The sequence below is a fragment of the Rhinichthys klamathensis genome, unplaced genomic scaffold (genome assembly GCF_029890125.1).
Source record: "Rhinichthys klamathensis goyatoka isolate OS25496 unplaced genomic scaffold, OSU_Roscu_1.1 h1tg000197l_1, whole genome shotgun sequence".
NCBI lineage: Eukaryota > Metazoa > Chordata > Actinopteri > Cypriniformes > Leuciscidae > Rhinichthys > Rhinichthys klamathensis.
This window is the reverse complement of record NW_026606723.1, coordinates 322,233-334,989: the sequence shown is the minus strand read 5'-3', so window position 1 is coordinate 334,989 and position 12,757 is coordinate 322,233. Positions and strand designations below refer to the sequence as shown.

Below are 12,757 nucleotides of genomic sequence, written 5' to 3'. Positions count from 1 at the left end.
ATTGTTCATTATTATTGGAGATTATTTCAAAAACCTACTTGGAAACTTTTTGGCTCTACCTCAATAACTGTTAAAAAGCTTTAAAATATTTCCTTAGTAAATTGTCTGTTTTGGTTGTGAATGGTCTTTTCCATCTATGGTGGAAAACCCATTTAGGTGGTTACAGGCTTCATAAATAAAACATAATGAAAGGCCTTAAAGCGCTTGGACCACATTAATTGCTGTTTGCAGCTCTATTTATTATTATTATCATTATTTTTACTATTATCTTAAGGAATATCATACAACGATGATGTACTGTTTATTTAATCAATGTTTTATTTTATATTCAGTATACAAGTTTGGTTGTGCTGCATGGACCTTATTTGATATAAAATAAAATGTAATGTTTTGTTGTAAATTAATTGTTAGATTTTCATTTGAATACATTTTAAAATATTGATTAAATGGTTAAAGTATTTTTCATTCATTTCATTAGACTTAATTTTTGATGATTCATTTGTATTAAATTATAAAATACAAAATAGAAAAACAGAACTTGGGAACAATTAAAAAGATTTTATGAGGCCCTAAATGAAAAGGTAGAGTATGTTTTTGTTCTTGAGATCTAACAAACGTGGAATGCATTTCCTTCCCCTTTAATGGTATGAAATATCAAATGATATTGAAAAAACATTGTGATAATATTTTTGGCCATATCACCCAGCCCTTGTGATGCTAGTGGTACAGAAATTATACGCTTCACTTTTAACTCTTCACAAGCTGCGGAAGTCATATTTTTATTACACTGCCTTCTGATGTTGCCGTATGGACTTGCTGTGCAAAGATCTGTCACGAGCCTGGTTGAATCACGACTGTGCCAAACCTCCAATTCAGTGCCAAACTTTTTACTAATATTCTCTATCCCAGCTCACATTGGCGCTTACAGTCCCCTATAGCCACAATCCCCTCTCCTTATATTCCCTCCCCGATCCCATGACACCTTACGCCCTTGACCTCCTGCTCTCACTGTCTTTATTCCTTCAGTGCCAGCTTCTCTCAGCCCCCTCATGAGCCGGACGTGTGCTCAGCAGGGCAAATATTTACCGCTTGCTACACTTAAACAATCACTATTGTATGACTTGTGACTGAACATCCTGTTCTGTTCTTCTGTGAGAGCAGAGGTGAGCTGACAGTAACACCACTGTGGTAATTATTGGGTTCTCGGCCATAAAACCTTAGGGGAAAACGCTCGATAATACGTTCAATTGATTTGTGTTAGGGGAAAAAAAGACATTGTGATTCTTTTTCAGCATGCCCAACATCCTCAAACTGTGGCGTTTCATAGGTCAGGTGGCAAAGTTGGGTAATATGGTGTCGTTGTTCCACACTCTTTGCCAAGAAGTCTGTTGATCATCCAAAGGGGCACACTTTGAGTTTAATTAATCTTAATTAATGGATGTAATCCTTTTACTGGAGTCCCGTTGTGGGGATAACAAGCTTGTGATCTCCGCAACCTCATTGATTTTGGTGAACTTGTTAAATGAAGTTGCGCAAGAGTGTGAAACTCACCGTAAAAGCGAACGAGCGAGGTAGTAATGACAGAGAAAGAGAGTGGAAGGGAAAGCTGGAGGAAGGAGTGCAGCAAAGCATAAGAGCACTGCGGGGTGGGAGAGACAGTAACAGCAGGCTTTAAAGGAGGGCAGCATGAGGTCCTAATTACTGAGCCTTAGAGATGGCTGACTACAGCTTGCCCCTGCCAACCGCTGCACAACCCACCCATCCACCTGACTCGCCGTAACAACAAACCGCTATTTCATACACTCTGACTCTTGATTAACAATTAAATCCAGGACAGATGATATACACTGTAAAATACCAATTTAATCATTGGCATCGTATTCTGAATCTTTTTCTGTCTTACTTTCTGTATTAAACACCCCTAAAGTGAATGTGCATTGCTATTTTTAACCCATTTTGTTCCTTTTTTTAGCACATTTGAGAGTAAAAATAAGAAAATTGATTTTATCCATCAGAAACTGACTGTCTTGATAAGTGGGTTTTACATGTAAGAATGGAGCTGAGAAGATGCAAGTTTACTTTAAAAAAAGCAAATGGTTAGCATCAAATGACCTTTTTCCATTATTTTCACTGATTTTTTTTTTACATTGGTATTACGTTCAATGATGAATCACATAAAACCAGGAACATGCAATAAGATAGTAGTAGGGACATTTTTGATTTCATGCAGACTTTAAAATAAGTAAAATGTACTTCAGATGTAAAATTAATATTACTTACAGTAAATGCATAAATAAAATAAAGTGTAACCAAAATCTTCATAGGAAAGTTGGGGGGTAAAGCTTAATACTTATTTTCTCAAATCAAGTCATGGGCTGCATCTGAAATACATACTCTGAGTATAGGCATTTATTTTAAATAAGTTTACTTTGCAACTGTTTAAAAAAGTATTTTCGGTCACACTTTAGATTGGGTCTAATTCTCTCTATAAATAGTTAGTAAGGTAGTTGTTAAGTTTAGGTATTGGGTAGGATTAGGGATGTAGAATATGGGCATGCAGAATAAGGCTTTAATGTGTTTTATAAGTATTAATAAACAGCCAATATCCTTGTTATATCAATGCATGCTAATAAGCAAAGTTAACAGTGAGAACTGGACCCTATAAACTAAAGTGTTACCGTATGTATAAATGTGTGTATGATTGATTGTAATCTGGACTTCGTCATGTGACCTACCAGTGTCAGTTGCGTCACTTTACTGTCATTCACAAATTCTCTCCTATGGCCTGATGGGATAGTAAAGTGTCGATTGGATGCACACTTGAGAATCTCACTGCGAATAGTAGGTCACCTGGGTACTTTTTGCCCACCCTTTTATGAATACTGTGACATTTAACATATATAGTGTGGAAATTGGCTATGCATTTTCAGATGAAGCTATACTGTCTTCATTTTGCTGTTCAAGTAAATGTATCTGGTTTTAATGATACTTTTATGTATCTATTTATTTGCTAAACTCTTATGGCTGTATGAACTCAATATTTTTGCTTACTCTGCCCTCACTATTGGCATTGTTGAATTTGTATTCATATCCTTATTTAACTGAGCTGTCTTGTAGTCTCTTGCTGTTCTGTTGGTTGTCTTTTGCAATCTACATCAACACATGCTGAGCTTAAGTGTGTGTTACATACAGTTGTTAGTTGCTTTCACGGGCTGTGCTTTGCTGTTTTGTGCTTTTTGTTATAATTTGTGGCATTTAGCAGGTCTGTGCCAAGATCAGCAGTGTTTTTGTCTTGAATTGTAACACGCTGATGATAATTTTTGTGGAACTTGATGTACCTCCAATAACGTTGGCCGTGTTTATTTATTAATTAGCTTTTCTTTTTTCTCACTGTGTTGTGGACGCCTTCCAGACATGTCCCAGAAGCAGATGACATCCTCCATGGCTATTGCTGGGGCTGTGATGGGAGCTGTGCTGGCACTCTTCCTCATCACCGTCTTCACCATCGTGCTCCTTACAGCACGCAAGGCTCCCCCAACCACATACTCAGATAAAGTGTGAGTACATGCAATATCTTCACCTATACAGATAACCTGACTTTTAACTAACAACATGCAGGATGAGATCTCAAATACATTACAGCCACAATGTCTCACAGTAAGCAGCAGCAAGCACTCTCAACAGTACGAAGACTTGCTAAACACATTTAAACCTTAGCATGAAAACGTTTCTTAAACACTTTTACCATTACTGTTTTAAATAACTAAGGGTATGTTTACACGGCAACGATGTACTAAAAATGGAAAAGCTGGCGATGTCGCTGAGAAACACTGCACATGTAATATGCATGCACATGACGTCACAGTTTTCACAAATTCTCGTTTTTTGTAGTTTACAAGGAGACTACAACAGTATCATTTTCAAAAACCGTTTTCAAAAGTTTGTGTTTTCAGGCCCCCAAAACGTCGTTGACGTTAAATGGATGGCTAAAACGCATAAAAAGTTTTCTGGTTTTAGTTGGTGTTTTTAAAATGGTCCCATGTAAACTGCCCTTTAATTCACGAGTTAAAGAATCAACTATTTAAGTTTAATTTAATAGAACATGATTCATTTTAGTACTTTATTTTCTTCTATAATTTAATTATTTATTTATTTTTATTTTATTAGATTGTATTTTTGCCCAAAATGTTGCACCTTTAGTCTTAGTCTTAGTCTTAGCATTTGTATGATGATGAAAAAAAAAAACATTTGCATAAATAAAGAAAAAAGTTGTCCCAAACACTTTTAAAAAAACTGGATGTTTTTAACTTTCCCAGAACATTCAGAAGTTGCATTTTAATAACTTGAAGAGAACAAAAGGAAAGCATTCTTAAAACATAACATTGTTTGCATGGGTACAGACATTGTCAGACATCTGAGATATTTTGACTCTGAGTCACCTGCTTTGCCACACGTAGACCTTCAGTTGGGGCAGTACATGGGCACTTACCTGGTGAATTATTTAATCATTACCATGCTTCCTCAGCAACTTCCTTCCTTTGAACTTGGACTGACAGAATAAATCTTTAACTATCACCACCCTACATTTCAGTGAACTTACAGACTTGTACCAGATTTCTTAGTAGCGTTTCATCGATGTGTTCATACAGTTTTGGTCTAACATGCCAAACCGATTTACTCAGTCACATATGTTTAAAATGAGTTTATTGAAGTGAATAGTTTATTGAAGAGTTTGTTTTTCCAGTCAGGCTATCATTAAGTACATTACACTCCGCTTCAGCACTGTCCGGCTCACCTGTTGGCCTGTCAGAACGAGGCATTTCACGCTACAGCACCTTTTTATGGCTTAACCTTTGCTTCATGCCTTAACTGTAATATATTTTGTCTGGTCAATTATTACTGAGCCCAGAAACCCAGTCAAGATGATTTTATTTTATTTCCTGGAAAGGCAACTGCATGTCATCACAAAGAGAGACTATAGCCACAATAGACTACAGTTGTGTATTTGCTTTTGCAGTATACAGAGACTACCACACGATACATCATTTCAGAATTTGTGTGGGTAAAAGAGCTTCAGATAGCTCCTTTTTGACAAAGCATGTTGATTTTTCAGTTTGTTTCTTTTGGTTCATGCTAAAAGAGCCGCTTTATTGTTCTGTCACTAAGAGTTTCTCTAGATGTGTGATTTCAGCCAGTCTCCCTTTTCCCACAGCCTCCAAAAAGGCAGCTCTCCTCATAGAGCTTCACATGGCTTTTCACGCTGCACTTAACCCCGGGTTATCATCTTTTTGATCTTGGTTTGAGGCCACTAATTAATCTCTGGTAAAGTGGCATTTCACAATTGTAGTTTTTAAAGTGTTAGCATTGCTTTTTAACCCCTGGGTAAGCACCGCTTTTATGGTGCCAAAAGTATAATGTGATATGATTCATTGCAAGCATCTTACAGAGAGTTGTTTAGCAATAGATAACCAATAATAATGAAATAGGAGGGGAAATTATATCTCTTAATCATATCTCTTAAAACATTTTTTTGCTAATTATTTGTGTCCCCTCAAGAAACTTTGCAATTGTTTGCAAAACTTTTGTGATGGAAATATTATAAGGGTGAGGGGGAAAACGTATTAGCTTTGGGTGAGACCTCAAATGTCTTGCGATGCAGCGCAAAGTTTCGCCATTGAACGCAATACTTTAGTGAGAGAATGCAAAACACTGTACATTTGCTAAAACTTTCACACACTGTTTAGTTTCAGTAGCGGGTAGAAAAATGACTGCTGGCTGCCAAACACATTGATCAAACAGTGATGGCAAGCGTGTTAACTGGAGGAAAGAAACTGTTACAGTATGTTGCTTTTGAAGGTTGAAGTGGCTTAAAATAGTTTGTCAATCTTGACGAGAAAGACTTTCTAGTTGAGATGTGTTCATCCAATTCATGTTATTCGCCATATAAATATGCAAATTAAAATGGTAACCCAGGTTTACAAATGTACTGTGCCCACATAAGACCACAGATTTGTTGTAGATGTTTTTATTCTGTCAAGGACCCACCATTGTTAGTTTGCCACAGGTTGTTAGTGTTTGTGTCAGCAGAAATAACACTGAATATGGAACGTTCTTCTCATATTCTATAAAAGAAGAAGCTAGTGTAAATAAATGAATATAAATAGTTAAGCAAACATAGCAAAAAAATATGTTTCCTAGAGCCATAATGATGGATGCAGTTCTCATGAGGATGAGGTCACAGCGGAGTCTCGCGTGATACAGCTGTTCACAGGGAAAATTATATCGGGGAACAGGGGAAATGGGTCAGGCAGACAATTCTCAGCGCTCAAACGTCTGGCCTCCATATGATTTGTGGACCTTAAAATTTGCTTCAGAATTTTCTCTTTTTCTCAAATCTTCCATTGTAGTTTCTGCTGTAATATGACCTGAGCTTGTTATCCAAACATGACAGCTAAGGAGACACTGGATACATTCTGGAGTTAGCTGTCTGTTAGGTTTGAACGTGCACAAAATTAACTTTTAGCAGATGTACACCATTATTCAAAAAGAAATTAATACTTTTATTCAGCAAGGATGCGTTAAATTGATTGAAAATGACTTTGACATTGTTTTCAAAAACTTCTATTTCAAATAAATGCTCTAAAAATGCTCTAAAAAAGGTGTCATGGTTTCCCCCAAAACATTAGTCTGATACTATTAGAATAATTTGTGAAGGTTCATGTGATACTGAAGATTGGAGTAATGATGCTGACAATACAGCTTTGCCGTCACAGGAATAAACTACATTTTAAAATATATTAAAATAGAAAACTGTTATTTCAAATGGTAATAGTATTTCATGATATTTCTGTTTTAACTGTATTTTTGATCAAATAAATGCAGCCTTAGTGAGCAAGAGACTTCTTTCAAAAACGTCCTCTAAATCTTACCGACCTCAAACTTTTGAACGGTAGTGTACACATTTAAAATTTGAATTTTCTCTCTGACTAAAATAGTTAATATTACTAAAATATAATACAGTTTACGCCCAACTAGCAAGCCTAAATTAAAGGGATAGTTCACTTTGAAATTAATTTTTGGTATGTTTTAGCTTACCTCAAGGGCATCCAAGATGTAGGTGTCTTTGTTTCCGCAGTAGTTTCAATTTTGATATTTTTAGGTCAAACCGTTCTTGTCTGTCAGTCATATAATGCAGGTCTATGGTCACTTCCTCAAAGAGCATACACAGAGAAGTCCAAATTAAACATGATTTAATTACTCGTAAATGTAATTACACATTGATGGCCTAAGACACGAAACGAGCGGTTTGTGTGAGAAAATGAACAGTATTTATATCGTTTTTACCTCTTGTAAACACAGCCACGTCCAAGTGATCTGAGGGCGCCGGCGCTTCGGTCTTTTCCGGCAAGCGCCGGAAAGCGGCGGAAGTGATCTCTCGCGCGTGTACGTCACTCATTCAGTCACTCAGTGACGTACACGCGCGAGAGATCACTTCCGGCGCTTTCCGGCGCTTGCCGTACTTACATTTACAAGTCATTAAATCATGTTTAATTTGGACTTCTCTGTGCATGCTCTTTGAGGAAGTGACCATAGACCTGCATTATATGACTGACAGACAAGAACGGTTTGACCTAAAAATATCAAAATTGAAACTACTGTGGACACAAAGACACCTACATCTTGGATGCCCTTGAGGTAAGCTAAAACATACCAAAAATTAATTCCAAAGTGAACTATCCCTTTAAGGTTGAAGGCTGTGATGTTAATTGGCAATTTAAATTAAAACAGCTATAAATGAATGCATCCTGTCTAGGTTTTCAAATTTGCTGAATTGTTGACTGTTGGTATTTATTTATTACATGTTTTCTGCTGTGCTATCTTTATCCACTTGAAGTAAGCCCTCTCTGAAACTTCTCAGCGGTGCTGTCAGAAGCGTCACTCTCAGAAGAGGTGCAAGAGGCACTCTTATCTGTTTCGGCTGATCCCTGTTCAGCCTCTGTGTGTCTTGGCTCAGCTTTACTTTGGCTGCAGGCTGCATGCAGATCAGTGTGGTGGGACAGCTGGGTTTGGTCTGATGGATGTTGCTGCCACTGCGCTGGAGACAGCAGGGAATCTGCGAGAGATAAGCAGCATTTGGGATGCTAACACATGGCACTTATGCATGAATGAAAGCCAAAATGTCCATATAACTCTTGACATTTAGATCTGATTGCACCCAGTAGTCAAAGATTAGAAAATGTGCTTCATTCAAATGCTTTAAGAGGTATTTTTTATATATTTTTCTATTTCTTTCCATTTTTCTAGCTTTCCACTTTCATTTCCGAGTCGTGAGGATTTTGTGTTTGATTTCGTTTTGATAGCTCTCATTCATCTAAAGTGGCCTTGAATTGATCCTTCACTGGATGATGTGGCAGTCTTTAAAGTATTAAAGTAGTTTATATGTCAAGGTCTTGGCTTAAAATCAAGACAATTGGAAAATGTTCCAGGCTCTCTGAGGAGGAAAACAAATTAATCTGACCTTTAACTGTGCATTGAGTACATGAGATGAGATGAAATGAGAGAAAACTACATGAGGACAATGCAATCTCGTTCCCACTTTGATGCGAAGTCCAAAATTTTGGCCCTTGTTTGGTTTCTTTGGACATCCAGGTGGAACCAGTGAGAGTATCCAGGCCTGTCTGCGTCTCTTCCTGCTCATGCTATACAAATGCACTCACCATATCATCTTTCTAGTCCATGGATGACATCTCCTGCTTTTAATCCTCTATTTCGGTCATAACTTTTCATGGGAAATGCTAATGTGAGTCCATATAGACTTAATGAGCCATAAAACACTGTTGTACACTTTTCCATCTCCGTCTGATTTAGACTTTATGTGGGGAGGGCAGGGGACACATTAGACAGACTGATAGTCCATTGAAAATCAATTACACAAAACAATGTACTACTAATGGTTGGAGATTAATGTCCACAGGAAGTGGAAAAACAAAGACAAAGTTGATCCCTTGAGGAATGAGGAGCTTATGGATGCACATTGGAAAAATATATGAGGAGAGGTCACAGTTGACATGTTTTCCCTAAAGGGTTTTTAACCAAGAGGTGTGAACGAAATGTATTTTAAGAGCTTGTTCTCATTGGTTGTCAATGCAGAGCTTTTAAAACTAGCAGTGAAGGTTTAAGATTCTTTATTTGTCCACTAATGACTGTAGGCTATCTTTATGACATTCAGTAGATGACCTTTATGGCACACACAGCAGTATCTAAATCCAGGGAACGAGAACAGGTATCTTTCCATATATTAGGCATTCTGGGAATTCAAGGTCAGAGCAGGGCGACCCTCTGGACCTCCCAATGCATAGGGATATACAAAGCAGAAGCTAAATAGCCATTAGTCCATCAGAGCCTAAGTTAAACGGATGTGAGACCACTCCTCTTAAGTGCTTGTGTAGTTGTGATCAATATCAGATCAAAAATTATTTTAAAAAGCTTGTTTTAGCTTTGTTATATGCATTGGAGACAGCACTATAAATTAAATATAGTATCTTGTAGAAGTTTAGGACATCAAACCATGATGAATTGTTTAAAGGAAATGTAAATGACATGATTGTTTGTTCGCATTCTGTATGTTCGTAGAGAGTCATTGCAATGATTCACAAGTCAAACAAGAAGACAAAGTCATTTGTTTCCATTTCTCTCAGTTTTGTTTGGAGTTTTAAAATGGGCCCCAGTTGTATTTATGTATGTCACTAATATACACCTCCACCCACATGTGTACCCAGACAAAGTTACTCTAGACGGGGTCTATTGTGGCCTGCTGGTGTTTGGTTTAGAGGTCCAGAGAGCATGAGAAAGTATGCCACAGTGTGGCCGTAGGGGCTTGAAAACATGGAGGCCATTTTGAGTGGCTGGGGATTGAGTCAAAAGTGACACCTTGCATGGGATTCATAGACTCTCAGATTTGTTTTAGCCTTAAAAATGAGATTATTTTGTGTTCAGCTTGAGAAATTGGCAGTATTGCCATGGATGTAAAACAGAGCAAAAGTTCCATTCCGTTCCCAGAACTAAAGGAAGGTGTGGTTGTTATTGTTCCTCAGACTAAACACATTTCATACTTTTGGCTCTTGACCACCATTTCCTCCATCTACTGACAAGAATACAAACAGTGACTCTGTAAGTTTTATCATCGAACAAACTTCTGTGAAATGTTTAGCCTGAAAACAGCGCCTAAACAGTAAAGGCTGATTTATACTTCTGCGTCGGACCTACGCCGGAGCCTCTACGCTATAGTCTACGCGTTGGTTTTCATTTATACTTCTGCGTCGTTGTCCGCGTTGACGTGCAATTACACATGCATAAGGAACATGTGAAACCCGAGGGAGGGGTTCTAGCAGACCAATCACAGCGCTTGCGTCCGCGTAGAATTGACACGTTGTTACATTTTTGGAGAGGTGCACGTCAGGGTACGCGCGCTACACACAGCCTACGACGTAGCTACGGCGGGAGGTCGACGCAGAAGTATAAATTGGGCTTAACATCATTCATACAGTATTTTTATTGTGGCTTATGTATCCAGATATTTTGGGGTCACTGCAAATAAGATTGCGAATCATGCAACATGTCAGTGATATACTTATTCTAACTGTTGTTGGTTTTTGTCCTTCTACAGAATTGACCTCCCTCCAACTCACAAGCCTCCTCCTCCATATACAGAGAGACCTCCTGTCATCCCACTGGCCTCTCAGGCCCCTCAGGTGGCCTCATTCTCTCAGGTAAACCTCACACTACTCTGTTCACACTGTGGGGGTCCCGGCTCTTTAATCTGATTTATTTTCCTTCTGTGGTACTTTATAATAGAGCTGCATTCGAAGGATGATTACTGGCATGTTTCTTATTATTTAAGGAGTGATTATATGCTCTCTTTTAGCTCACTTTTTCCAGGTTTTTTTCTCTCTTTGTCTTTCCTGGCGTTTTTACCCATCCAACACATAACACTGCTGAAAAATACACCAGCCTCAGGTGGTTTGCTGGTCTTAGCTGGTTTAAACTGGTCTCCCATCCAAACAAAGTTGGTTTATTATCTGGTCAGCAGCTGGTTTTCCAGTCTGACCAGATGAAAAGTGCCCCAAAAAAACCTAAATTCAATTGACAGCCCTAAAAAACCCCACTGCATTCTATCCATCTAATCGCATTAAACACTACATTTCATTGTCTAACAGTATCGGCACCCAGTGGAGCTGCTACTAATACTTTGGATATAATATGCACTGTATCTGTTGTGTCATTTTATAGGCTCGTCGGATGGAGAGGCACTACGAACTGGCCGAACGGGTGCCTGTCAGAATGGCTCGGAGAGACCTCCACAGCCCCACTCACCATTCACTGTCTTATCAGGAGTGGATCTGTCATCAGAACGGGGCGGACCGAGTTTACATCAACCATAGAGAACACTACGTGTGATGACGTCCTCGTGTCAACTGCAGCGCACTGCCAGCCCCAAAGTGAAAACTGTTTACGAGAATACTGGGAGCAAAACAAAATCACCGCCATACAGTAATTAGAACATTGAACTATTACTGGTGTATATACAAGGTCTATATAATGCGCAATGAAAACCCTGGCAGTATGTATTATTATTCTGGCTTGTTTAACATTTACAGTATAGTCCAATATAAAATAAATTACCTAGGCTGTCTATATGAGTCTCATTGTTCACTCATATTACGAATCTAGTGGTCAAGGGTGACTATGGTTGACATTACTAAGACTGTACAAAGTTTCCTATAGGGATCATTGCCCTTTGATTGTTTTACGACTTTTTCCTCAGTAAAATGCTATTTTTATTCACTGTAGATTGGTTGTCATTTTAGGTGAGATTTTGACAGACTGAGATTTGTTTGCTTATGACAGATAGTGACTGCTAGAGTTCATTCGCCATAAGTTTTCTTGTTTACACTCTGATGTACAGTAGATGTGAATTGGCATCATAAGGCACATTCTTATGTACTTTGCCCTTGCTTACAGTATGTGTATAGATACTGTATTATGTATCATGTAAATATCTGAGCTCATAATATCAGTGCGGCTTTTTGTTTATATAAGCTCAATTAGATCATTTTTTGGTAACTTTTTTTCCCAGTTGGCTTAGTTAAACATGAACTTTGAATCTCATAACCAAAGCAATCTTTGAATTACAGCATATCGATAATCAAATAAAGCGATGTAACCTGTACACATGAGACTTTTTTTTTTTTTTTTTTTTTTTATGCTTACAAACAAACAAAGATGACAATCATAGCATACAATTATGTTACAAAATTGCAAACATATCTGTACAAAATACACATGAGACTTGTTTTATTGTGCAGCACATTTAAAATGACATCATTTTCCATATTGGTTTGCAAAAAAACATGTATAATATAACTACAGCGCTACTTCTCAAATCCGCACACAATCTTATTAGAAGGGTTTGAGAGTCAATATAGGTTGTAAAACCTGATGAATACCTAAAATGCTGCTCTATAGTCATCAAGACTGCTATACAAACTTCCCCCAGTCGATGATGGAAAATTTCAGACCGCAAAATGCTCTCTGGGAAGGCGCGAGAGACAGTGAATGGGGGCGGCGGGAGTGCTTGTAAGCTTTTCGGCACAGACTTCTGTCTGCATGTCAACTTATGACTTGTGTTGTAGGTAAACAAACTGGTTATCTGCTGGGCAACTGGATAGGCAAGGCCATTAAACAGCAGGCTTTTAAT

At 38.0% G+C, this 12,757-nt stretch overlaps 1 protein-coding gene across 1 annotated transcript in view; it reads left to right on the top strand.

Annotated features, from left to right (window-relative positions):
- Window positions 1-12,229, top strand: part of nectin3b (nectin cell adhesion molecule 3b) — a 66,014-nt gene extending 53,785 nt beyond the window's left edge. The window contains exons 6-8 of the mRNA XM_056262937.1: window positions 3,413-3,557; window positions 10,667-10,769; window positions 11,290-12,229. Of these exons, the coding sequence (XP_056118912.1) occupies window positions 3,413-3,557; window positions 10,667-10,769; window positions 11,290-11,457 (416 nt within the window). The 3' untranslated portion in view covers window positions 11,458-12,229. The remainder of the gene's footprint in view (window positions 1-3,412; window positions 3,558-10,666; window positions 10,770-11,289) is intronic.
- Window positions 12,230-12,757: the final 528 nt, after the last annotated feature.